At 46.8% G+C, this 27,172-nt stretch overlaps 3 protein-coding genes across 3 annotated transcripts in view; 2 read left to right on the forward strand and 1 right to left on the reverse strand.

The window, feature by feature from the left end:
- XAF1 (XIAP associated factor 1) overlaps nt 1-11,844 on the forward strand; it is a 15,384-nt gene extending 3,540 nt beyond the window's left edge. The window contains exons 2-9 of the mRNA XM_014523473.2: nt 2,400-2,476; nt 3,750-3,885; nt 4,395-4,451; nt 4,568-4,763; nt 6,521-6,588; nt 7,319-7,672; nt 8,468-8,537; nt 10,376-11,844. Of these exons, the coding sequence (XP_014378959.1) occupies nt 2,400-2,476; nt 3,750-3,885; nt 4,395-4,451; nt 4,568-4,763; nt 6,521-6,588; nt 7,319-7,672; nt 8,468-8,537; nt 10,376-10,389 (972 nt within the window). The 3' untranslated portion in view covers nt 10,390-11,844. The remainder of the gene's footprint in view (nt 1-2,399; nt 2,477-3,749; nt 3,886-4,394; nt 4,452-4,567; nt 4,764-6,520; nt 6,589-7,318; nt 7,673-8,467; nt 8,538-10,375) is intronic.
- Nucleotides 11,845-13,584: 1,740 nt separating this feature from the next.
- On the forward strand, nt 13,585-18,774 carry LOC102379708 (F-box only protein 39). The gene is made up of 4 exons (XM_006031289.2): nt 13,585-13,682; nt 15,279-16,354; nt 17,727-17,903; nt 18,646-18,774. Exons 1-4 carry the CDS (start codon nt 13,655-13,657, stop codon nt 18,772-18,774), a joined length of 1,410 nt encoding a protein of 469 aa, XP_006031351.2. The 5' UTR covers nt 13,585-13,654.
- Nucleotides 18,775-19,078: 304 nt separating this feature from the next.
- TEKT1 (tektin 1) lies at nt 19,079-27,172 on the reverse strand. The gene is made up of 8 exons (XM_006031290.2): nt 27,097-27,172; nt 25,153-25,410; nt 24,354-24,519; nt 23,722-23,850; nt 23,060-23,203; nt 22,241-22,463; nt 20,922-21,118; nt 19,079-19,864 (listed from the first exon to the last, which is right to left on the reverse strand). The coding sequence occupies exons 2-8, from the start codon at nt 25,340-25,342 to the stop codon at nt 19,705-19,707; spliced, it is 1,209 nt and encodes a 402-aa protein (XP_006031352.1). The 5' UTR covers nt 25,343-25,410; nt 27,097-27,172; the 3' UTR covers nt 19,079-19,704.

Genomic DNA, 27,172 nt, shown 5'->3' on the forward strand with positions numbered 1-27,172 from the left:
GAATGCCATTACTATCCCATCACTTATGCGTTGTTCCTACCCCCAGAAAAACTTACAGCTTAAAAATCCTTTATTATTCATCCAAATTTTATTGGCTCCATGGTCAAAAAGGCACATCCTACCCCACACGTGTATTCCTGCTCCCAGAACGGAGCCACAGCCCAGTCAGCCTGCTCTTCCAGGAAAAAAAGGGAATATGTCGTTTGCCAGAAATGTCAAGGCACAAAGTGTGCTGGGCCAAGGCTAAGCGATGATTTCCACTGTCAACAATTTTCCTTGCTGTCCCCTCCTCCTTTCAAACTAGGGACATCTGTAAGCAGAAGCAGCCCCCTCTCGCCCTGGCCATCACCGGTCCTAGGGTAGGGCAAAGAGGCGTTTCGATGCCTCCATGTTAAACATTGGGTCTTGTTCACAACTCAGATCACTTGAAAGGCGCTGAGGGTTACTAGAGAACGCCAAACCCCAGTGTGATTTTGGTGAGCTGGAAGTGAGATTCAGGGTCTGGCTCTATGGCAAGGCAGCGTTGCTGTTAGGGCACGGCCCCGATCTGCAGCTCCGATCTATCCTATCCCACGCTCGACTTCAGCCTCGATGGGGGACCCCCGGCAGCGCGCTCGTCGTGCCTCCGTTTCCAGTGGGTTGATACAGCGCCCAAACGTCAATGGGAAACTTGTCTTGGAAATTAGGCTGTATGCCTTTTTCTGATTGGCTGAGTGAACAATGGCCTCTGTCACATGGTCACAGACAAGTCAGCTGTAAAAACAACCCAGGCTCTTGCTTGGGGAGGCAGACGCCATGGGAGATGTCTAAGGAGGAGGTAATTTTTCCCAGGCTTAGGAGCTATAGATAACCTTCCCTGCGAGTCAGAAGACCAAGGCCTGCTCTGCACGATTCAGGGCCAAAGTAACTCGGGGCGGGTTAACCGATCCATTTTTTTTTTTTTTAGTTTTGAATGATGCTTTCTCTCTCTCTCTTTCTTCAGCAAATCTGTTTCCGATTTGGCCTCATCTCCCCTTCTGTTCTGGACTCCCACCCTAGGTCCTATCTGTGAGGTCAAAACCTTATGAACGGACAGAAACTAGCTGTGCTTTTGTAAGGAAAAGGTCATTAAGGTTTACCATGAGGGCCAAGCTCCCTCTAAAACACCGTCGGAGAAAATGTCCTAGACGCAGAGCTTTTTCTTTTTGGTCATCTTACTTTCTTTCTTATTTCTTTGCCCGGAGCCGAAGTAATACTGTAGACGTTCACGTCATATCAAATCTAGATGCTGCCTCTCCTAGGGCAGTGTTTCTCAACCTTTTAAGTAGCAAGTACCCCCTAACTTCTGAAAATTTCAATAAGAACCCCAACATGGGGATTTTATATTTATGGACTAATGTGTGCCATATGTTGGAAGAAGGGCTGTGTATATAAGGCTATGATGTGACAGAAGTCTGATCTGATGTGGGTAGGGTTGCCACCTTTTGCACCAGGGTTGCACAACTCAAGTATGTACTTGGGCTAGAGGTGATGTTGGCCAAAGCTAGGAGGGCTGAACACAAAGTTATTACTGGGGAATTTATTTTTTTTTTTTAATTGCACCAATTTTTTTGCCATAGATTTGAGGGCGAGAGAGAGAGGAAAAGAGGGCAAGAGAGATTGCGTCGGGGTACCCACATACCCCCTGCCTGTGTCTCACATACCCCCAGTGGTACACATACCACAGGTTGAGAAACTATGTCCTAGGTGACTAGATGCTGCGTCTGCCTGAGGCACAGACCGAACGAGCCGATAGATTTATTCCACGTCCTACAACAGGGATCCTACAAAGTTTGCCTAGCAGAGCCCATAGAGACAGAAATGAAAGAGAGATGGAGGGATTTCAAACTCCCTCTTGTGGTCTCCCAGGAAGCCACTCTGCCTTGCATGGAGACGTCTGTTTAAGGCTTTACTGCTCATTTTTGTCTTCAGGAAGCAATCATGATCAGCTAAGGAGGGAAGAAAATCTATGGCAATAGAAAGGAAGGAGAGGATAGGGCCAGATCCAAGATTTGACAGTTCATAAATTGCCCAGAGGCAGCTTTGTTATTAAAGCCAAGCAGGTGAAATATCCCTCGTCCCCCAACAGCCTCGAGCAGCTACAGAAAAGAGTCCTGCCTGCTAGACAAAGCGTATTCAAACTCATTTGAGCCAGAGGAAAGAGTAGGGCAAAACTATCTTCCACCTCCCCGGGTCACCTGGACACTACATTTCTTGATTGAAACTGTTGTGGGAAGGAGCCGAGACAGGAACTGGACAATGCTGCTCCCTGTTGGTTCCCACTCTTCCTGCTTTGCATGGAGAAAAAAAAATTTGGCCGAGCCCTTGTCTGGGGTTGGTTATTGGGACCGGCAGTTTCAGTTTCATTTTTCTCTTGTCAGATTAAAGAAGTGAAAAAGAAAGAGGGGCAGAGCCCGAGAGCAGCCATGGAAGACGAGAGCAAGTTCTGCCCAAACTGGTAAGAAATCCCTACTTTTTGCCAAGTGCCAGTGATACCCGAGGGGCACAGGGGCTTTGCTGATCTCCTTTTCGGGGTGGGTATTGCATGCTTCTCTCCCTGAACAGAGAAAGCCGAGGGGAGGCCAAGGAAACAAATCGGAACAGCCGATTGCTTTGTGTTGCCCTTTAACATCTAAGTATTTTGAAGACAATTTCTTTTCCCTGACTGACGGCTAGATCCCCCAGGCAAGATCAAGCAGTGCTTCTCTGCTGCCTACTGTGTCCCTTGCCCTGCTGCTTAGGACCTCTCTGCCTAAAAGATTTGGCAGAGAGGGGCAGCTTGGGTCAGCAGTGCTGCGTGTCCAGCACCCAGGACAAGCGGCTTCAAAGAGAGGGGAAAGAGAGCTCCATAATTATGGACTAACCTGCCCGCCGGGGAGGTGTGCCCTAAAAAGGCAGGGGCTGCATCAGAGGTCAGCAAAACGCGGGCCAGATGCGGCCCGCCAGGCCACTCTATCCAGCCTGCAGGGCCACTAAGAAGTTTAGAAAATTAATATTTATCTGCCCCTGGCTGCCTGTCATGCGGCCCTCGATGGCTTGCCAAAACTCAGTAAGCGGCCCTCCGCCCGAAATAATTGCCCACCCCTGGGCTACATGCAGTCTGTTATTCCCATCAGTGATGAAGCTGTGGGTGTTTTCCTGCAGTCTGGAACACAACCCAGTACAAACTCGGTCCCTGCCTCAGTTTCCCCTTATGTCCAATGGTTCTTTCTGGTATCAAGGCAACTTAGCTCTCCAGCTATAAGCCAAAAAGGTCACTATTGTGGGGGGCAAACTGTCCATCCCTCTGTTCTCCCTTTAATGTCTGGGATCCCTTCACAAAGCAATAGCTTAAAGAAACTAGCACCCAGCCTCTACTATAGACCTCCAGCCCTGGAGCCACTGAACACTGCCTGCATTATCCCTGGAACGCTGTGAATCCAGATGTTGCTGGTCCCCTCTGATCATAGGGCACAATCCTGCTCTCGCACCAGTGTAACTCAGTTGGAGTTATTCCTGATTTGCACTGACGTAAAAGCACTCTCTCATTTTGGACCCACATCACCCAACAGGGCCCCTGTTCTCTTAAAGATGTCCCCAGCAAAAGAGTAAAGCCTCCGTAACGGAGCTGAGTCTTGGAAGGCTTCATTTGAACAAGACACAAGTATAAATACCTGATGTCTGTTTTCTGGGATCGGCCAGGTGAGTCGTATCCAATCCCATAATATTCTTTCCCTTTCCGTGTCACACAGTAAACAAGATGTGTCTGCTGCCAATTTCTCTCTGCACGAGATCCACTGCCAACGGTTCCTCACTGTCTGCCCAGACTGCAAAGAGGCTGTTGCTCAAAAGGAAATGCGAGAGCATCAGGCAAATGCACACAAGCAGGTGAGAGCTCTTCACCTTCCAACAAAGACTCTGACTGTCAGTTCCTGCAGTTAGGAGATGCACGGAAATCACGCCGGGCTATGCTGCTGCACGGCGAACAGCCACGAGCATCTGTATTTGTTGAGGAGAAGATGTGTCAGGGCCCGATGCAACACTATAGCTCTGTCCACAGCCCCCTTCTCCCCAAAGGGCAACTGTGCACTCAAGTCAAGGGACTCCGTCTGAGAATCTGCTCTTTTGTATTTAAGTTAATCTCCAATAAACACGGGGAATAATCAGCAGGTAGCATGATGAACTCCTGCCCGAACAGGAAAATCCTACACATTGCTCAGTTCCTATAGGAACAAGGTTCCCTATTTGCTTTCCAAAGATGGAAATAGCAGGGAGTCCATCCTGGACGATTTCACCTACAGAGGTAGCAGGTTCATTAGATAACTTGAAATATTCTCTATAAACTGTCATTTATTTTCCTTTAAGTATGCTACTATTCTGTCACCCTTTTCATTCAGGTCAGGTGTAAGCTTTGTCACCAAAGCCTGCAGCAATACCAGCTGGAGAACCATGAGGTGAGTACATTGCTCTGTGTGCAAGACCAGAATCCAACCCGGCTGATCTCTCTTAGAGACACTACAAAGAGATGGCTTCCACTCCTGGTGTAACACTTGCGACTATTCACTTGCAGACCGTGGAATGCAGCGAACGAGTTATGAAATGCAAGTTCTGCGAGCTAGAAATGCCCTTTGCTAAGCTGCAGGAGCACCTCGATTCCTGCGGTAGTCGAACTGAGAAGTGTTTCGGCTGTAACAAATACATCATGTACAAGGACCTGGACCAGCACAAAGACATCTGTCGTAGTGGTGATGGGCTCTCAAATCATGGTGAGATTCACTTTCAAATTAATAATGCGACTCCTCTAGAAACCTTGGTTCTTCTAAACTCAGGTAGCCCAAATTCCTTGTCATCACCCACAGCATCACGTTACTACAGTATCCGTTAATCACATGGAAAATTCCCACCTACACTCTCCGAGTCCCAGTAATGCAGGTTGCCTTGTGTAATGTGGCCCCTGCCACACATTACATATATTATACAATTAACTGTGGTTAATCGCACAATACATTCAGACTGGTCACTTGTGCAAAGTAAGAGCAGCCACATGTGCAGGGTAATTATGCCATAAAAATGTCCATCCAGCTGTAAAAAAAAGAGCCAACCAGCTACAAAGCTAGTGCTTGAAAATGTGTAACAAGTTTATAGCTGGCATCTATCCAGCTTTCATTTGAACATGTGAAAGGGCCCTGCGATTAGGATCACAAAGGATTATTGCTTATCTTGACCAGTTGAAGGACCACATTTTATTCTGTATTACATCAGCGAGTGTAAATCCAGAGTAATTTTGATTTGCTCTGGATTTTCAGAAGCATAATTGAGAAGCGCTGAGCCTTACTTATATAGCTTGGCTCCGACACCTAACAGGATCTTAGTATGAGTATCACACCCACCTGCTTTTTAGTTTCAGGGGCTAGCATCCCCTTCCTTGTTCGCCCCCAGCTCACATGGATTTTAAGGAGAGTCTTGGGTGTGCACACACTGGGAAGACAGGGCCCTTGGTACATCAGGGCTCACTCCAATCCTATTCAACTGATCCCATCTTGAGTATAACAATCTAGTTTCTAATGCAAACTAGTGCAAGCGACTGTGAACAAGCATCTTTCCCAACCTGCTTTGGAAACGCACTACATACAAGCTGGAAGCCCAGCTCACACTGTCATTTGGGTTGGGCTTATTTACCAACCTTGGCTGCTCATGTAATCGGGTTCACTTCTCTCCTGCTATCAGCCCTTTGTAACAGAAAGCCATCTTCTTCCAAAAGTCAGTATAATCAAAGGGTTAGACGAGACAGAGGCCGTCTAGTACAACCTTCCCCTGCCACAGATGTGGGATGCGCTGTTCCTAAACTAATTTAGGGGCAAACAAAGAATTGAACCCCTCTCTCAAATCTCAGCCAACAGCCCTCTCCATTAGGTCACCCCTCCTGCCTAACCCTTTCCCAGCAGCTTGGAGATGACCTTTGCAGTCCCTTTCCATTAACACGAAGGAGTGTTTTCCGGGTTGTCTGGTTACAGAGGCACCGAAGAACAGCACAGCTGAGGAAGCCCGTCTTCTTACTGAAATACTAAAAATGAGGCACACAATAGAGGCGATATGTACTTGCAGTGGCCTCACAGTCTCTTGGGGGTGGGGACGGTGTTGTATTACATCAAAGCAGATACCCGTCAGGCAGGCACTTGACTAGAGGTGATCGTTTGTGAACCTCGCCAGCGATTCTGCAAAGAGAAAACAAGACCTGGTTGACAGGGATATATACCTCCTCCATAGCACGGCACTGGCAGAGATAGGCCCAGTTACACCCTAATATTCAGCAAGAAGAGAATCTGTGTGTGTTTGATAGCAACCAGCAGTGAAAGTCAACCTCCACCCAGCCTTAGGCTCTGGTGCGGGGAAGTTCAATAATGTTTGGATCTGTTGTCTCCCTAGACGGTCAGTCATGAGGCTTTGGGGTCTGTGTACATTATTTCCATAACCAGTCAGTCCCACATTACCAATCAACCTCTCCCCCCTTTCTTCTCTGAAGGTCTCAGTGACAAACTTTGTCAGCTGTGCAATAAGTCATTCCCAGATGACCAGTTCCTCCAGCATCTGGTAAGTGACTGGAAAGCCAAATCGGGGCTGGCCCTCATTTCTGACTGGGCTCTTTTTGTGGGAAGCGACGTGTTGGGTAGAGTAGGACAAGGTCTTTTGGCTGCTTGCTTTCCGCAGCTTGCAGGTTACTGCCCTGTGAATGCGTTGCAAAAGCGACGCTGGCCCTTGTGTCCCGAAGGCCTCACTGTTAGTGCCAGCACCAATTAGTACCTGCAAGGCTCTCTTCTCTTACAGCTGAAGCATCATGCAACAGGGCATGTGGGAAGCACCAATACACCCCTTTGCCTTTCCCACTGTCTGCCTAGATAATAGCAGCTGCAGCTGTTCCTATTGCTTAACCACTGTAGCAGAGAAAAGCCCCGGTTCCTGCTGGGCAGTTGCCTCTTCAGAAGACTGCCATTCTTGAGTTAACAAGAGAGTTAACAAGAGATGTTGCCCTGGCTGTGGTGGTTCCCAAGGCAGTTCCTCCACTCCTCTGTGGAGCACCTATCTAACCTCCTCCTTCTATAAAACAGCCTGAGGCCCACCCCTTCCCAAACAGTTGTGGCTTTGATCTGCAAGCCCTTCTGTCAAACTCTTTAGTTTCAACTTATTTTCCATCTTTTTTAATTCTTTCCTAGGTTATGTCCAGACACATCCTACTTCCCAGCAGAGGCACCCATCCTCACTGTGCTGCTTGGTCATTTCCTTTGCTAAGTTACCTTATTCTTTTGGATTTTTTTTCCCATAGAACCAGTGCAGTCCACTCGCTAAACTGGTGGGGAGTCTCGCCAGCCTGTCAGCTACAAATCCCAGCCCGCTTCTGCCACCCACTGCTGCTTTTCCAGCTACCACTTCATCCCCCGTGAATGCGGCCGCATGGAGGGATGTCCGTCCAAAAGGGAAGGACAAGGACTTGTCCTCTGCCTCCCGGACCTCACTCAAACCACCCAAGAACAAGAAGTCACCTGGCCATCCGGCTTTCTCGACCACTCTGGATCCGGTACTGCCTCAGGCCCTTGAAGACACAGGGAATTATGATATATTGGTGACCTGTGCCCGTTGCAATATCCTCCTCCCACTGCCAACACTCAAGAAGCATGAGGTGAGAAGGGCTCTCCTTACAGAAAAAGGAGAAACCGCACTGGGCTTTCTTGGTGTTTGAGAAAAACAGAGGCGGTTGGGATACGCTGGGATTTTGGACTGACCTTAGGCTATACCAGTGATACCTTAGATCCCATTCACCACTAGTCTCTCCCATCATATTTGTATTAAGAGCTGGCAATATGCCCAGCTATAAAAAACACAGAGCAGACAAAGGACCATTCTCTTTATACAAATGTCAAGAGAGTGACTCCTCCTTCTTCAGTAACATGGAATGGAAATTAATTGAATGAGAATCTGGCACAAAGTCCTTACCTTTTAGTTATTTCTTCAGGGAGCAAATATATCTGGGGTGAAGCCACTCGCCATCTTACAAAGCCACTTACAAAGACCACATACAGGTTCTCATTGTGCGTGGGGTCACACACCACCTGTGACTCTGCAATGGCATTTAGGGATGGCCACAGTTTACAGGAGGTCATAGGCATGCTCTTACATAGCTTCTGGATACAGAGGTGGCAATTGCAGCTTAAAACTATCTTTGCCCTGAGCTCTGTCTCTAATGCAGGAACAGAGGAACTAAAAACCAGGATCAGACTCAAGGGTCAGATCCTAAGAAGTGCTCTTCACCTCCCTTACCTTCCAATGGCTCGGACATTTCCAAACAAGGAGGACGATTATATTTAAGGTGTAGCAACAACAAAGCTACCATGGAGCAGGGATTACTGTGTTTTAACAAGTATGAATAAACAATGGGTACTATTCCTTTCTAGCAGCATTATTTTTATTTGTTTAGATCAAGTGCCTTCATTCAGCTTCATTGCAAAACGTCAGGAGGAAATCAAAGTCAAGCCCTGAGAAACAAGGTACCGGGTTGTTCCAATAAAATGGGATAAAATTCAGTTAAGAGAAACATTTATAGCTACTAAATGCTGGATTAATAGAGGATCTCACATAGCAAGTGTCTCTGGAAGTGCAAAAGGTCAAAGAATTGCATGGCACTGAAGTAAAAATGTCAAGAAAGTTTTTGATGGAGCCACACAATCCACTGTGACAGAAACAGTGCTACACAACCCATTTGTCAGTATAGGGGGCAAACAGGAGGGGGAAAAAAAAAAAAAAAATTGTTACAAGTTAACCTCAAATGGAATTTTTTTAGTTCTCAGAAAACCAAGAGGAAGGCAGAAAATAGATTAAATTTGGAGCTCAGTGGTCCTTTGGAAAATGAATTTTGCTAAATTCTGAAAGAAGGTGCTGGTTTTGAAACAAAATCATTTGACTTCTTCAATTGGGGAAAAAAAAAAGTTCCAGCATAAACTATTTTTCAGATTTACACACTGGTTTGGATCTCCCCAAATGGCATTTGTCAGTGAATGAAGGTCACCAAAATAAATTAAGGTTCTCTCAGTTCTATTTGGGGATTATAATCTGTATAGTCTTTCTGAGTTGTTTGCGCAGCAGAATTTCTTTATTGTTTTTCTGTAGTCAAAAAAATGAATGAAAACTAAGCGCTTACATAAGGGGTGCCTCCAGTCTAGCAAGGGGTGCCTTAAGTCTAAAAAGGTAAAGAGTTATTGCCCTAACTTAGTGGGACCAGCTGGATTTACCTGTTGCTGTATTGGATTTGCCTGAGGCCGCACAGAAAGCCCGCGGCAGGGAAGAATTAGAACTTGGTAGCTTCTAACATTGATTTTATGCTCTTTCTACTGAAGTACCACAAGTTACCGCAGCATTTCAGAATCTCTGTCCCATCAGGCTGCTTAAAAATGCATCTGTATAATCCCAATTCAACTGCATGTACGAATTTATATATAAACTCTATTTTCTCTCTTTTGTAAAGCATGAGGTCTCAGCTGTCCAGCAGAATGCATTTTTAGCACTCATAAATGTATGATATAAAATTGTTTCTCAGTGACAGGTTTTAAGTAACTGCATCTTACTTAATGCTTGCCAATGCTTGTGCCACACACACACACACACACACACGCCCCACTTTAATTATACCAGCTTGGTTAAAGCAGTACAGTACCCTTGCCCCTACCTAGAACAGTTTTACCAATGCAATGTTGGTTATGTCAGGATAGCTTATTCCTGTACAAAGGAGCCAAGGCACTTTTATACTGTGTAACAGCAAACACATTAGAGATAGAATATTTTTTGCTGGTTCTACCCCGAGCGAACACAGTTATACAGGTACAAAAACAGGCACAATTGGGTGCTAACTGTAAGGACATTGGGCCTACTCCTGCATTTCTTACTCAGGCAAACCTCCCATGGAAGACTATTAGTTTGCATAGACAAAGAGGAGCTATGTCATTTCAGCCACAATTACCTGCATTTCACATTAAGAACAAACAAAAAGAAAAGAGGGTGCAGAGACTGCTCAGAGAGTCTGCGCCAGACTAAACCCCAAAAGGCTGCCTTTCCCTGTACACAGTGTATTTAAAAGATGCAGTGCAACTAAAACAAAGGCAGGATTTACTTCCATATGAAGGAAATGAGTTTCGCTGGCTTATGAATTACAAGACTTCACCTTGAAATAACTCTGTCTAATGACATGGTTTATACCGCCTTTTCTTGTACTACTTGAGACTGTTCTAGTGAACTCAGCCAAAAAAGAAAAAAAAAAAAGGGGGACGTGAAATTGTAAGCTACCCAGTCCTAGCAAAGAAACACAATTATGTTTTATCTCTTTGTTTTACAGAGGAGTCTTTCTAAGGCACTTCTGGGAAGAACTGGAAATGAATATCGTCCACCAGTTCCAAGCTTCAGCTCAGCTTCAGTAAAGGCATTGCAAGTGCACAGACATTAACCTGCTTTATCCCTAGAGAATAAAAGTGACGTTTCCTAAACGAGACAGAGAACAAAGAGCCACTCTCTGAAATGTATTTTGTACTAAATGGGATTGCTGTTACTTTACCTCCCAATTTGGGACAACTGTGACCTAACAACCTTATCATTAATGGGTGGGCCTCACCTAGTCTCTCCACCTTCTGAGTTTCATGGCAGTGAACAAAAGCAGGCTCTGCCACAACAACAGGGGTAACAACCAGCTCCACCTATTCCTGAAGAAGTTAAAGGCCAAATTCTCCTCTCAGCTCCACGCAGACTTTGTAGCTGAAGTTGTACCAAAGTACCTGTAAAGAGAGCTCAGTCCACAGCGCTTCTGCTGAGGCCACTGCCAATGTCCAGTGATTTGTAGCCGTCGAGCTGCGATGCACAATGGGCACCATCATCCTTTTTCATTTTCTATATCCGTGAGCAACATCAGAGAGCCTTGCAGGCCACATACTACCTACAAGCCATGGGTTGGGCCCCAGTGCTCCAAAGTGTTTGCTGTCAGACCCCTCAAAGGGTTTGGGGGAGTTTAGCTATTGTGCCTGGACACGCTCCATCACAGGTATGTTCAGCACCCAGACAGGAACAAAGTGAGGGCAACGGTGCTCGAGTTCAAGCTGCAAAGTGAGTGGGGGAGTAGCACCAGTGACTCCTGAGTGCACTTTCTTAAGTGTGAACATGTGTGGATTGCACTCTTGCTAATCCATCTCCATGTGTTTTGGGAGCACTTCTAGCTATGTGCAATCCTGCACATTGGCTACTGGAACCAATACAGGGCAAGTACGCGAGAGTAAGTGCTTTCTGGCCTGGGTAACCCGAATCAAATTTGGAAAGGGATGGATGCCGATTTACAGTATCCGAGAAAGCCAGGCTGCTAAGCCAAGAGTACCTGCTGGATATCCCTTCCTTCAGGCCACCCATACCTAGATGAGGAGAGCACAAGTAAATCAAATCTTACTGCTGAAATGAAGCCTGAAAGATAACTTGGAGAACATTCTGCAAAATTGTATTTGCAGAAACAGCCAAACTCACTGTTTCCACCCAAGAGACCAGCAGGCTTTTAAGAGGTCACCTCTTTCTGAACATCCTACTCAAACTAGCAAACAGTTGTACATTATGTAATACAAACTACCATGCAACTGCTTTTGTGAAAAAAAAATAAAATACAGTGACTCTGAAGATTAAAGCCAACTCATTTTGCATGCAACTTCATCTTCGGTTACTTCGTGTCCTGGGTTTGTGTTCAACATGTGCATGGGCCAATAATGCATTTAGCACCCTGGATGCTAAATGCATTGGATGCCAATAACGCATTTAGCACTCTCTCCTACAGCTCCAACCATCATCAACCTGGGCTAACACCACTGGAAGGTCAGCTCTCTGGGGTGAGGATTGTCTTCTGTATCTCTGCAGATCTTAGTACAACTGGGTTCTGGGCCAGAGTTAGGATTCTGAGGCATTACTGTAATAAATTGTTAATTAAAAGGCTATTGAATGGCATGTGCTAAAATAATGTCTATCTACAAGCATTTGCAAAGCACCCAGGATCATGGAGTCTAGATCTAGAGTGGAGTCTTTGGGGCACGGACTTATTTTTGCCAGAAATCAAGGATAAATAGGCCTGGCTTTGAGTGGAGCAGCCAAGCTGATGCCTAGAATCTAAGTCTACATTAAAATAAATAAATAAATAAATAAATAAATAAATAAATAAATAAATAAATCTTGAAACTGCTGGTTACAAAAGGAAAAAACCCCCAAACACTTTAAAGCTGTGGTGATCATCACCTGGAGTGACACCGATACAGCTGTGGGCAGCTTGCAACTTTAGCCCAAGTTGCTGGGAACTATTCCCCGTTCATCTCAATTAGGTGTTAACTCATTGCCCAGTGAGCGAGTTAGGTGTTAACTCACCCTCTGGGCCCCACCCCTGCCCGTTACATTTTCCAAGCAACAGGACCCACCACCCAACTAATTTAGACACCCAGGACTAGTGCTGCCTTCCAGATTCTCCCACGGTCCAAGCACTCTCTCCTACAGCTCCAACCTTCTGGATATATACTTGACCTCCTCAGGGAAGAAGACAGCTGAAGCCTTCAAAAACATCTATTCAATGCAGGTTCCAAAAACTAATGACTCTAACAAGCACAGATACATAGATAAATGCAGACAAAATAATAACTATACATGTTTGTCTCAATTCCTGCAGCACACTCAGCTGCTCTTTGGACTTATATCAGAGTCCTTTCAGGAGTCCAGGGCTCCACCCTCCTCCAAGTAACTTGCTCCAAAGCCTAAAATAGTTTCTCCAGTAGCCCAGGCTTCCTTTTATACTCTCCACATCCCTTTCTCAGGTAGCCTCCTAATGAGCCTCATCAGGTGATCAAAGCCAATACCAAGGAACTGCTGCTTAGTCACTTCCCCTGTGGAATTCACCTTTGAAAAGCTGGTTTGGCCTGGGCATTTGCCAAGTTTAACCACCCTCCTTTGTCATAAAGTGCAAACATTTCTCCTGTGTTTGACTTCAAGGAGGCTAAGGACAGCAGGGAGAGCAAACCAGCTCAGCATTATAACCAGAGCTTGAAATCTGACACAGATATGCAGAGGGTCTAAAATATCAAAGAGAATCCATACACTTGATATAGACTCCTCAGACCATTACAGATTAAAACCCAACATGCAAAAACTGCAAGCATCTGCAGCCTTTTCCATAGCCTTCAGCAGTCTATAGAAGTTCTGATGCAAAGGACTGTCTTCTAGTAGAAGCCAGCCTGCATCGCATCTCTTTGCTGAAGGATGTGCATTGAGGGAAGGATGGGTTGAAACCAGCCCTGAGTTCCTTGTGTGCTGTTGGCACCGAGTTCCCAAGTATGTAAGAGGTTAGATATATATAACCTGATAGAGAGAGAAATATTTTTACAAAAAAAGAAAAACCTCTCTCTCTACTTAGCCTTTACAGCCGTTCCTTATAGGGCTGGCCACCTGCCTACGTCCCCATTTACACAGGGATAAGGCAGGCTGTAGGCATGACATCACAACAGAGCCCTGCTGTTCCTTCATAATGGCTGAATCTGGGTACATGCCATCTCTCAGTGCCCAGTGAGCCCTGTCAGGACAAGATCGGACGAGGAACGGTGCGAGGGTCTGAATGCCTTCCAAACAAAGCAGCATGACTGGTAACTAACTGATCTCTTGCATCACGTTTTTGCTTCAATCCTTCTGCATCAAGTCTTATAACTTTCAGACGCATTCCCCATCCCCTGGATCGTGCTGCCAGAATCCCCAAGACGGACTGGCTCGCTGAATGGCTTAGCATGTATTTCCCTGGCAGAGGGAATGTGATATTTCAAGTAGAGAAATTACCTTTGATTCCAGCAGGCCCTTAGAGCACCCTCCATGATGGACTGTGGTACTCACATAGAAGAGCTTAAAAAACAAAAAAAAAAAAAATCCAAAAAAAAAATAAAATCAGCAAATTTGTGTCAGGCATCCCAGTTAACCTTTGCTGTCCAAAAAAAAAAAAAAAAAGAAACTCTTCCACGGTTGAGCACCAACCATGCGGACAGGCTGCTCAAGAGAGGACTTAATCATGATTAAGAGCCATCTCCAGTCTTGCTGGTAATTTCCAGGAGCTTGTAGTGTTTGGGTGGATATTAAATTTAACCAATTGATTCCTGAAGTCCATGCTCGACTGATGTTGCCGTTCTTGGAGGCCAAGACCTGAACCTGTATCTTTTGGTGTTGCTCCAATATTTGGTCCTTTAGCTCAAGTAGTTAAATTGCCAGGGTTTCCCCAAATTGTTTCCATTAGAGGAAGAAATCAGGAATTTCTCCAGTGTAGTCACATTCATCTGCCAAAGATGCACCCAAAGTCCCTCCAAGCCAAATTGAAAGACAGAGCAGGTTCCTTGCTGACCTACCTCCCATGGCAGGAAAGCAGCTCCAAAGCCCACAGGAGTAACACTACCACTGCTTACCCACCCTTCTCCCCTGCTGCTGATTGTAGTTGCCAGTTAAATAGGGTCTTAAATTAGCCAGTTCACGTGAACTATCTGGAAGGGGAATTGGCCTGTGCTATACGGGTTTGCAGCGATGGGCTCTTTTGGACCTAATAGCTATTATATGGTTTCTGCAATGTCAAGAGACTGGACTCATGTGGTCCCGACTCCCTTGTAGTCCTGTGTTAGCTGGTACATTTTAACTGCACTTGCTAACTCCCATGGACGCTGCCTGGTGTTTGTCAGGGCTTTGCCTGACTTAGACAATTTGAGTTAAAAACAAGCCCTTTTTCTAAGTGGAAACACATGTTTGGCTTTCTGATGTCTTGCAAGAAGCTCTCTGCCTCTCACACTTTTCCACCCCCAAGCCTTGCAAAATAATACCTTCACTCCAGGGTCTGCAGTAAAGTAAAACTATTAACCCACATTGTTTTAGCTGTATCTGGCCCACCTGACCTAGTGACTCCAGAAGTAAACCTCCATTGTTTTCAATTTTCTCACAACATAAAGGGCTTCAATTGCTCCTTCAATCCCGGTAGCAAGGGTAAAAGCTCAGCCTGTTGCTTTTATCAGGTCTGTGACTGTCAGCACCTTTTAGCATAAGGGTATTCTGCTCATCAGTTTTCTCCATTTCAATTTAGGTTAGATCACAGTTTACACCCACAGGCCCATTTGGTCACCAGTTTGGATGTAAAGAGGTAAAAAATGGATTGTTGCTTTTGACTGTAGAGACTGGAGTTTTCTAGTCACTTGGAATATACTGATCCATTGCAGGACAGCAAATAAGTAGCCAAAGCATTACTGATCTGCAGACCACTAGGCTAGATTCTGCTTTGATGGAGGATGACGGCGAACCTGAGCAGAGTTGCTGGGCTTTCCTACCTGACATCTGCATGAACCACGTGTTCCGGTGGTTAGACGACAGGGACAGATCCCGGGCTGCCTTAGTCTGTAAGAGATGGAGTCAGGCCATGTACGCGGGGTCTCTCTGGAGAACCAGAACCATCACCTTCCGTGGGATGCCTTCTAGGTTGCACACATCAGAGCTTGAATCTTCTCTGTGGTATGTCAAGAAATTTGGCAAGTACTTGGAACACCTCGAGATCAGGTTCCTGAATCCTTACCATGCTGTCTTCACCCGAAAATTTCAAGTGACTATAAGAGGGCTCCTTTCACGCTTGGGCAAATGTAACAGCCGCCTGGTGTCCTTAAGTATTCAGCACCTGGAGTTGGACAGAGTGGTCTGGAAAAATGGCATCCGGATTCAGTTCATCAAGAACTTAAGTACTTTCTTAAAAAGAATGGGCAAGCACCTTGATTATCTCAGTTTGAAAGGAGCCAGGGTGACGCTGGAAGAAGGCTGTGAGCTTTTGAGCTCTTTGAGCTACTTGAAAAATAAAAGCTTTATCTCTGAAATCAACATAGAAGATTTATTTGGTCACCACCTCCCTATCTACAACTGCTCCCTGTTTCACCAGACAATGTCCAAGTTCTGTAACCTGGTCATCCTGAGCCTCAATTACAACTGCATTTCCGATGATCTGCTGGACACGCTGTGTGAACATAATGCCGATTCTCTCTGGACCCTAAATATCAAGTGCCATATCCATGACCCTCATGGACAAGTGGTTTGGGGGATGTCCTGGGCAAACCTAGCCAAGAGAGCCCCAAAACTCAGAGTGAACTTGTTCTTTGAAAGCATCATGAAGCATGACAGTTTAGCCAGGATCCTGTTAGCAGAGATCCCTGCCAGGAGTATCAGTCTACGCAGCGGGTACTTCAGTGACTCAGATTGGACAATGAGACCCACCCTCACCAATATCTTGCCAGCTTACAAGCACATCCTACAGGTACGGTGGGGACAGAGACACGCTCCTCTCCTGTTACTAAGCTGAACGGGTGGCCGTGCCCACGTTGGCCTTGTACCCAACTGCTGGTGTGGAAGTGAAGTCCTGACTTGAGGTCAAAGCTCACAAGGCCATTTTCCCCACAGATGGCAAGTCCAGCGTGCCAGCTAAAGTCTAGTGTACCTAATGTTTCTGCCTATCTAAATTCCTCCAGTAGCTTCAGCTGGCTGTGTAGTTTTTCATTTCCATTGGGCGGTTCAACTTTGCCCTTGTGAACAGCTGCTCTTCTCCAGCCCAGAAGTGGTTGCATTTCTCTGGTGAGCAATAACACCCTTTCATATTGAGTGAGGATCAGTCTGTAAAAAGGCTTTGGGAACTTCACAGGTGGAAGGCTTTATGCCAAAAGCATTACTCCCTTTCAACCCTAGATTTTCTTTGCTCTCAATCAGCATGTATGAGAAAGGGGAGAAAACAGCCATGGGCCTGAATCTCACCTACATTACATGTTGGCCTACATTACAAAGCTCTGCTGGTGTGGCTATATTGACAGGGATGAGGAAAAAACCCCCAGCCCCCAGGCAACACTATGATATGGGCAAAACCCTGGTACAGACCAGGTGATCCCAGGAAAAGAGCACACTTGTTGGCATAGCTTATTATTTCATTAGGGAAGGTTATATAGCTGTGCTGGTCCTGGGTATGACCATAAACTGCATCCAACTGGAGGGCTAAGTGTGTACTTTTATAAGGTAGGAATAGGGCATGTCAAAACCCTAGTCCCCACCACCTTGTGGGTACTCCTTAGTTGAAGGAAGGCTAAGGGACATCATCCCGACAGAATCACACCCTTGCTGAGGCATTAGACAGTCAGCGGCAGCTCTAATCTACAGCTACAACCACCGAGGCACTGCCAGTCTGGCCTTTGAACTGTCTCGGTGGTTTAAAGTGGGGATGGTAGGTCTAGGGCAGCCTCCACTCCTCCATACTCCTGCCTAGGCGCATGTGCTGAAGGTCTTGGTGTGATGGTTGTGTAGACCTCTTGCACGTACACCATGATGCAGAGTATCAACGTTTGCCAAGTATAGCTGGGCTGGCAGAAAAACTCCTTCTGCTGGCGTATGCCGTGTGTCCGCAAGAGGGCTCTGCTGACTTAAATATGCGAGTACTGCTCTCGGTTGAGCTTCAGTAGCGTCCGTCCCTATGGGATGCTCTGGGTGTTGCTGTTAGGTACATATATACCAGTTAAGTGCCACTGTCCCAAGGTACAAAATGGAGTAAAAGGAGAAAAGGCTGGCTGACAGGATCCCCATGAAACTGCCACAGCGGAGAGGCCTCTGCTTCTGCACAGAAATTAACTGTGTTATTAATTTTCAAGAAATTGACCCTCGAGTTCAACCATGAACATGAAGCATTGGATGAGGAGCTGCTGCAGCTCGTGCTAGCATGTGAAAGGCTCTTCTTCCTGAAAGTCTGGGCCTTCCTCAGTGTCACATTTATGGAGCGGCTGCTCCAAAAACGGGCCGAAAGGAAATGCACCCTGTGCACCATAAAGGTACAAGCCTGTGTTGCAAAATCTCTTTCCCCTGCTCCTCTTCATCGAAACCCTCCACAGAAGGGCAGCCTCTGAAACTACTGGCGCAGGCTTCTTTAGATACTATTTCAACATGAAGTACAAGGATCAGGAGCATACTCCCAAGATCCACTGAAACATGGGTCTCTGTCCTGATGAGTCCCCGCAGAGCATAGTCAGGAAAGGTACTAACCAGCCCCAACATGACGGATGTACCTAAAAGTACACATTAAACCTTAATCCCATCCTTAAAGCCCAATAAGACTTATGTTCTGCACAGGGATGTTTGTTGAATATGGAGGGAGGACATAGCCTCTGCTGCTAGGGAGCTTAGCAGAACCCCGTCATCACAGCTGGGTTGTCACTCCAGCAGATCCTCCAAGATCCATGTAGATCCCAGGGGATCCACGGGCTCTGGGGACAGAGCCACCTGTTTATCTCATAGGGAAAGGAGCCTTCCCCACTCCCCGACCCCACATCAGACATTGTGAGGTTGACGTCCCAAACAGGAGAGCCTCATTTTTCACTCCCTGAGGCACAGCTCTCTGAGACAGCCCCAAGCCAAAACTGAATCGGGACTTCAGACCTGACCCCCATTTTCCAGTAGAGGGATGGCTTATCTAAGAAGCTGCAGCAGTCGCAAGGGCTTGTCCCTGTAACTAGCTGAATGGCAGAGCCTGCTGCGTGTAGCCCTTGTAGACGCAACTGCTCTCTGTCCACACAGGTCAGGATTTACACTGCCCGGCATGAGACCCACGAAGAGGACCGAATGCTGCGACACATTTACAGGAAGTTCAGAGACCTAATCGACTCAGAGCTGAATTATTTTGTCATCGCCTACCCCATGGTGTGAGCCACTGGTGATTTCTGAGGAGACGCAAATAAAGATCACTGACACCCGCAAATGTCTGAACCCATCCTTTGGAGGAAGCAGTGGGGAGCTCAGTGGGCTTAGCAGTGGCCCTGAAAGGGAAGGCTGCTAGAACTGGAATAGGTAGGAAGCAAAGCCTGAATCCCCTAGATTAAAAAACCTCAGGCTTTTTGCAACTGGGCCTTCCCATCCCACATCTTTGCTGCTCTGTCTCGTTTTTGCATTATTCTCACAACGGCACTGAGCAAAGCAGAACTCATTGCCAAACTCATTTTAGTATGCTTCATTCACAGATCTCTAAGGACAGCACTATTATTACCACTATTTTACAAAAAGGGAAACCGAGGCACAGAGATGGGAAGCAGCTTGCCCAAGGTCATCTGGCAGGCCAGTGGCAGAGCCTGGAATTGAATCTGGGTGTCCTGGGTCCCAGCATGCCATCCATTAGGTCACGCTGACTCGGCCAGCAGGTATTGGGCTACTGCACAAGCCACCAGAAAAACCATCGCATCTAAGGCTTGCTGGCATCCCTGCCAAAACGAATGACTTTATGTAGGAACTTCTGTTTTAGCCACAGCATTTAAAAAGCAGTAAGTGCTGAAAAGTGATGCTGGCAGCACCCAAAATAGATCAGGTGACTGTAAAAACAGGGCTTTCCTTTTGTTCCATAACTGTATTGTTTAACGGGGAGCCTCTGGAACTCGGGTATTCTTTGGAACAAGGGCAGCTGGGGACAGTTTAGGTCCATTTTAATTCACTTGTGAGCACACAGGGCTGGGATCTGGTCAAAGTTACCCCGGGGTAAATCCTGAGTTGGTAAGGGACAGCTCAGAGTTGCTCCAGCCTTGCTCCGGAGCATCTCTGAGCAGACGCTGGCCCGCTGTGCAGTGTGCTATCGCTGACGGCAGGGTCTCAGAAGTTGTTGATGGAAATGGACTCCCTCATCTGCATGCAGAGCACTTCATCGATGTATAGTGTGTTCTCCTTGACCTGGATCTCCTCCTCTAGGGACAGCTGCCGGCGGCTCAGGCCCTTCAGCTCTGCCTCAGCCTGTGCCCATGTGTCCTTTAATCTAGAAGGGAAAAACCCAGGCAGATACTGGTGTAACTATGTGCATCTTATGTGACAGAGGATCACTGCACACTCTTCAAATGAAATCCCTGGGGAGGAAATCTCTGTGAAGGTCCCATCAGGGTACTTCCCCATAATGTTCCACTGGGAGGTGGCCCATTCCTGCAGGAGAATGGGCTCTTATACTCTCAGGGACTCCTCCTGGCCACAGCTTGCCTGACCCACCCTTCAAATGGGGCTGCACTGGACAGGATATGGCTCCAGGCTCTACTACCTCTACCTTATCTGTGCTGGGTAAAGGAAGATACTGTAAATCCCTCTGATCCCATTGCAACTGCATCCTATCCCAGATGGTCGGGGACATGCACAAGCAGGGCGAGATTCCGAAATAGCAATGTTATAACACCCCTGCCCATGGTCTGGCAACTCTTCCCAAGCAAAATAGTTCCTCTACACCCTTTCCCTTGGCACCCAAGGACAAGGCCACAGAAGCGGCAGAGCCCCAAGACAGAGTCAGAGAGAGGGGGTAAAAGATCCATTGCCAGAGAGTCTCTTTTAAGCAGAGATCTCAGAGAGGCATAATACCTCCCCTGCCCCATTAGGTTCACACCTATTAACATTATTCCAAAAAGGTTGATAAACCATAAGGCTGAACAAATTGAGTCGCTTTCTATTACTGTTTTCAAGTAAAAGTGGATGGGAGACTTTCTACATAGTTATGTTGTACTCTAAAAATACCTTTGGGGTTTTTTTTCCAGAGCTGGAGCCAAGAGACTTCAATATAAATGCCAACAGGCATTTATATGACCTGTTCTTTTAGTTAGCTCGAATAATCATTTCAAGATCTAATGAGTGAAAACCAAAGCACCACTGCAATGTCTAGCTCTCTCTAATAAAACAACTTGAGACTTAGCAGGATGATGGGCCTCTGCTTATTTCGAAAGCCAGATGTTGAAAAAGTGTGCACGGACATTTGTATGTCAGTGTGGGGGAGATTTACTTCAACTGTTTGGATCTGCCCAATCACCGACACTCAGCTGTTCCACCACTCCACTTGCCTCTGAATATTGCTTGTGATCTCCTGAACTTCACTCATCAGCCGGTATTGCACCATGTCACGACACAGCTCCACGTTCGGACGATGGGTCCGGGCCTCCAAGCGGGTCTGAGCCACCTTAGCAGGTCCTTCTTTATCGGCAATAGCTTTCTTTAAGGCTGCAATGTTCTTCTCCTGGGATGTTATCTCATCCATCACCTTAACGAATCCAACAGAGGGAATAGCTACACATTGCCTCTTCCAGTGACTTCAACTTGATATCCTCTTTCAGAACTGCCACCATAAATGCCTCAACTCAGAGTCAGACAAGGTTCTTTGGGTAAATCCGATATCTTTTATTAGACCAACTCAAATAGTTGGAAAAATTCTTCTTAGCAAGCTTGTGGGCACAAACACCCTTTGTCAAGCTGAGGGTGCGAGGGTGTTTATACCCAAAAGCTTGCTACGAAGAATTTTTCCAACTATTTGAGTTGGGCTAATAAAAGATATTGGATTTACCCAAAGAGCCTTGTCTGCCCATGCGCTTGGACCAACACGGCTACAACCTACACCTCTCACAACTCAGTGTCATTTCACCTGCAGATCTCAAAAGTAATTCTCAATGGTGGGTGAAGATTACCACCACCGTCTTGCAGACGGAGTCACTGTGGCACAGTTTGCGGAGGCCAACATTTTTAACAGCAGTTGTTAACTTTGAACCTCAATTTCTGAGTATCCTATTTAGAACATCTAGGCCTAATTTCAAGAGACACTGAGCACTCCCAACTGCAACCCATCTGAGTTGAGGACCCAAGGAGCAGAACACCTCTAAAACCAAGGGATGAATCATGGCTCCATTGCACTGAATGGCACTGTTTCCTTGGACTTTAATGAGGCCAGTATTTCACCTCAGGAGACTTGGGCAGGGCACCCAAACCCTGAGAAAAACAAACAGGGACAGTTTCTGAAAATGTGGGTCCGAGTGACCTGCCCAAGGCCTCCTGGCACCAGGGGCTGCAAAGAAAACAGATCTCAGATCACCTCCGTGCCCAGAAGCATGCACAGTTATTAGTCTACGGCTGCTTCTCCGCTCCTGCTGCATAATATTTAGCATTGCGATTGAAAGGGATTCTCAAGCTCGCCTGTCTTCTAGGATGTGCAATCAAGAGGACTTGTGCCGCTTCAAATTGGAAAACAAATAGCACCTTAGCCACAAAAGTGCAGAAAACCCTGGTCTCCTTGAACTTCTAAAGCAGAGTAGCTTGAGCCTCCAGATCCTCCCAACTGGGCAGCCCCATCCTGCTTGCACACAGTCCCTGCACGCTCCCCTCTGGCATTTACCTTTGCCAGGTGTGTCTCCAGTTTGCTCTTTGCATCTTTGGTCTCCTTCACCCTATTTCGGAAAGCAACGTTCACTGTGTCGCACTGCTTGCGCAAGTCCCCGGCCGTCTGGGACAGGATGCTGTCGATCAAAGCCCTCAGAGCCAAGGAGTTGTTCCTCTGTTTGTCGGCCTTTTCGACATTTATGTTTGAGAAATCGATCCAGTCCTGAGGGCTCACAGAACTACAACGGCATCAAACAAAAAAGGTCACTCAGGGCGATGCACAGCCCATGCAGGTATTCATGGGCACGTGCTAACTCTGCAGGAAGGAAAGCAGAATAACACGAAAGAAGCATTATAGTATCAGAGGCCAGTGTTGGCTGCATTACAAAGAGATGAAGAAGAGAGGGTGGGGAACCAATTTGCCAATGTCATACAGCACGCCGGTGACCGAGTCAGGAATTGATCCTAACCCCCCCGAGTCCCCAGACTAGTGTCCCATCTGCTAGGGCAATTTGAGTAGCATTAAAGAAGTGGAACAGGAAGCTAGATTAGTAAATCCAGCCGCATTAGGCAACGACATAATGTTTTCCTTTCACTAATTGCTAACATCCAAACCATTTACTGGCACTGCTGTCCATGAGGAACGTTGCTATTGCTCAGGTAAGAGAGACTCGGGTAGTACAGCGATAGATGGGCAGAATTAAAAAGAAGCTAAGAAAACAGATGGAAAGCCTTATTATACACAGGGGCTAGGCTCATCCTGATATAGCAGGGATAGTTTAAGATGCCTGCCTACATAACAAGCAGCTCTTTATCTGTGGCAACAACCACTTACTTCCCTTCCACCTTCACTACATTTTTGGCGTATCTGATATCAGGGGTGTTGTTTGTCAAGTCGGCGCAATAGTTATCGATTGTCAAGGCGGTGAACTTGTCTTTCAGATCCATTTCCAGGTTGTATTTAGCTGAACGGTTTAGCCTGGAAGGAAAACAATTAAACGCCGTCAATCTGAAATCAAATGAAATAATGGCCTCCTTCATTCCTGAATTGAGGCATGGTGCTACTAACGAGTCCATTTTTGCCACCAGAGGACACTCAGAAACCCCCCCAGGGTCCACCCAGGAGCAGGCGAATTACATAAGGCCAATCTTATTTTCATCTGCAAATGTGACTCGTGAGCTGTCACTCTGGCAAGCGTAGGGCATGAAGCTGCTCCCACCGAGGTCAAAAGCAAAACACACACGGGTTTACATGGTGGGAGACCTGGGAACCCTGGACCTCATTGGACCAGCAATCTCTTAATAAACTCTCTGCTGAAATCAAAAAGGTGTGATCCAGTCTCTCAGAAGTCCTGAACTCTGATTTCAGCAGGTGCTTAGGCTCTCTCAGGGTTTGAATTTAGCATATTATGCATCTCGTCCTACAACTGCTCCATCAAGGCCCTCTCCGTCACGGGGCCCACTCAGTGCTCTGCTCCTTGGCTGGCCCCTCTATACCTAATTTGCTCATTGCTTTGTTCCAGCGTGCGTTCAAGCAAGGCCATAACCCCTTGGAGTACTTCCACTTCCTTTATCAGTTCCCGTTCCACTTCGTCATGGACCAAGTCAATCCCAACTCGCCTCTCCCTAAGAGAAAAGGGGAAAACACCATCAGTTTGTGTGATTCATTTGAGCATCCCAGCTCTGACGACCCCTATGCTAGAGCACACTGTACCCAAGGCATGCACTTGCTAGATCTGACTGGCAACAGCGCCTGATTTTCTGTTGCACGCTGTTGTGTCATGGGGTAACTGAGGAGTGAGTCAGGCCCTAGGATGGATGCTTCAGCATTAGCAAGGCAGTGCACCCATCCAAGGGCCTGACTTGCAACTCCTTTGGGTTCTAGTGGGGAACTGCAGCGAGACCTAATGCAGTCTGGTGCCCAGATCCCACCTCATGTCAACACCACGTGTGCATCTTTTCCATAGGTGCCTTCCAAACTCCAAATCATTAACAAGGGTAGCAGGGACTGAAAGGCTTATAGGCTTAGGCTTTCAAATTTCCACTATTTCCAAACTCAGCTACAGTGTTCATCAGTCACACTCACAATGGTAATTATTTCGAATGGCTCGATAATGTCTTATTCTCACCTGTTCAGGAGACACTCTTGAGCAATGAAAAGGGGTTCTCTGCAGCTCTCCAAAGCTTTCTCTACCCTTGTCTTAAAAGTCAGCAACACCTCTGTCTCATTAACAAGCTCCTCAAGTTTGTCATCTAATTCTTGCTTCCAGAATTTTATTTCTTCGAGTCTCTGCTCTGTAATAAGGAGACAGAAAATTAATTATATGCAGCCAAACGTTAACTCGTGGCCCATAGTTATGGACAAAACAGACTCAGGTTACGATAACTGCGGTGAGTTTATCTCCGAGTTCTTATATACCGTGGGTCAGGAAACCTGGGTGCAACTGACTGCTTGGCCACATGCCTCCCGTGTGTCCTCGGACATGTCAATGAAGTCATCTATGGCTACATTAGGTGGTAGTAATACTTTCCTGGTCTCTCCCATCTCACTAGCCCGCAAGTCTGACTATGCTTCGTTATACAAAGAAGCCACGATCTCACTGGTTTCTTCAAAAACTCTTGCTATGATGCTTCCAAAAGACACACAACCTGGTTGCAAAGATAGCTTCCTTGCCTTGCTTAACTCAATAACACTTAAATATCAAGCCAAGGCTGACTAGCTCCTGCATGGTTATAATACAGAATTCATCACAAAGTAGTGTTTGAAAGCAAATGCATCCCTATTTTTCTCTGGCATCAAGCAACACGCCATCAACATGTGCTACTACTTAGTGCTCAATACCAAGTGGTATCCCCTGTGTTTGTGGGTGTACCTTAAATGGTGCAAACCCCAACGATCCCAGTCACACACAGAGCAGGCATCGTCACCTATTTTCTTGTTGACGTCGCTTTGGGTTTTCTGAGTTGTTTTTTCGATTTCGTCCACCAGCCTCTGGCTCTCCTCTACAACTCGCTCCGACCTGGATCTCTGAGACTCTGCACTGGCATACTGGGTCTTGTTAGCGATGTGCCACTCTGAGGGAAAGAACCTGGGAGGAACTTGCAAGAGCTTTGCCATTGTCCTTTTGAAATCCCCGGGTGGAAAAGCAGGAACAAAACTACCACTTAGCTACTAGGACGGAGAACCTGAAAACCAGAATAACATTATATTGGGTCTCGGAGGCAAAGAAAGTGAAGCAAGGAGAAGACGGGATGGGTGCGGGGAACTGGAGTGCCTGAACGAACCAGGTGAAGACTTTGCAATGACTGGCCTTTAGGTGCTCGTTGTGATAGGGACCAAAAGCAGTCAAATCACATACAAATCCCTGCTGAGGGAATCACTGATTACTTGATTGCATGGACTGTAATAAACAGTTAGACCGTGTAGGTGTGACTGGGACCGATTCTGCCTCCCTGTATGTATTGCTCAGGCTTTTCAAAGCACCGCAGGGAATACAGGCATATGCACAAGGCTACCGATTTAACGCTGCGGGGGAAGCAGACATGAGTGGGCCAGGCCATCAATTTAGCTCTGCTGCTTGTTCACTGCATTGCCCCCCTTGCACAGATCACACTCTGCCTCTGGCAGAAGCATTGCTGTTCACCCTGCTGCCAGTGCTGTACAGCAAGTACAGCCAACCTGGCACAAAGGTGCCACAGGCAGCCTCTGTGTGTGGCACGTGGCAGGTCGGGGAGGGAGCAGAAAGCACAGGGGCAGCAGGGCAGGGAGCAGGACGTGACATAGCAGGTTGAGCAGAGGGGAAAGAAGCAGAAAGCATAGCAGCAGATCAAGAAGGGAGCACAGGGCTGGGAGCGGAAAGCAGAGCAGCAGAGCAGGCAGGAGAAGGGAATCAGAGTGGCACACTCCAGGGAGAATGGGGAGTTAATTTTGGGACACACCTGCCAAAAAGGTTGGCCCCCCTCTACCGTAAAGGCAGATGAAAGATCGTCTCAACATCCCTGAATAATGCAAGGGACAAAAAGGTACATTCCCACTCTCTTGACTAGGGGTGGGCAATTATTTCGGGCGGAGGTCCACTTACTGAGTTTTGGTAAGCCTTTGAGGGCCGCATGACAGGCAGATGGAGCAGATAAATATTAATTTTCTAAATTTTTTAGGGGCTCTGCGGGCCGGATAGAATGGCCTGGCAGGCCGCATTCAGCCCCGGGCCTTTTTGCCCACCCCTGCTCTTGACCAACAGCAACAGCTGGGCTTGCACCGTTCTCTCCAACCCTACCTGAATGTGTCAATATATGGGCACAAGAGGTCAAAACAAGGTTCAAGGCAGGAGGAAGTGAATATAGGGAAACCCATTAAACAGAAACATGAGACTCAGAGGACCCTGAAAAAGGTGGAGGAAAAAAAATACCCGAAGGACAAGGAGAGGAAAGAGCAGAACAAAGGAGCAAAGGGAAGAGAACAAAAAGGGAAATCATCATCAGGTATATCTGTTACTTAGGGAAATGTTCCCATTACACCATCCCAACAAAATGTATCAAACGGAGAAAGCAAATCCCAGAACCGCCCCCAATTGCTGGAGATGGGGCTTTTGTTCTAGCACTTCCCCAACAATTCCTCACCCTAGCACTGTCTCAGTCTCTCCCATCACATGCACAACCACAGCTATTGTTCAACACATAGATGTGCATGCATGCACATCCATCCCTCACACGTACAAATAAGCCAAACCTCACACATGCACGTGCACACACACACACACACACACACACACACCCCCAGCCCCCAACCCCCCTCTTTCTTTGCTGGACCAGTTGCCAGCCTGACTGTTGCTGACATGTCCAGCCAAATGCTGTGCCCTCAGCTTCCTTTACCAGATTAGCCCCAGGTTGTGCCTTCAGGCTTGATTCCTGCAGCAGCAAAGCATGTTTTCCCTTGGCCCAGAGGAGC

The sequence above is a fragment of the Alligator sinensis genome, unplaced genomic scaffold, assembly GCF_000455745.1.
Source record: "Alligator sinensis unplaced genomic scaffold, ASM45574v1 scaffold714_1, whole genome shotgun sequence".
Lineage (NCBI taxonomy): Eukaryota > Metazoa > Chordata > Crocodylia > Alligatoridae > Alligator > Alligator sinensis.

Bases quoted from the DNA above. Each gene is read 5' to 3' on its own strand.
- LOC102379708 (XM_006031289.2), top strand. From the start codon at position 13,655: ATGCCTTCCAAACAAAGCAGCATGACTG. The intron at 13,683-15,278 runs GTAACTAACTGA...GATCCATTGCAG, and splicing joins CAAACAAAGCAGCATGACTG to GACAGCAAATAAGTAGCCAA. The intron at 16,355-17,726 runs GTACGGTGGGGA...TTAATTTTCAAG, and splicing joins CTTACAAGCACATCCTACAG to AAATTGACCCTCGAGTTCAA.
- TEKT1 (XM_006031290.2), bottom strand. From the start codon at position 25,342: ATGGCAAAGCTCTTGCAAGTTCCTCCCAGGTTCTTTCCCTCAGAGTGG. The intron at 24,520-25,152 runs GTGACGATGCCT...TCCTTATTACAG, and splicing joins CGACGTCAACAAGAAAATAG to AGCAGAGACTCGAAGAAATA. The intron at 19,865-20,921 runs GCAAGTGGAGTG...TTTCCCTTCTAG, and splicing joins ATCACAAGCAATATTCAGAG to ATTAAAGGACACATGGGCAC.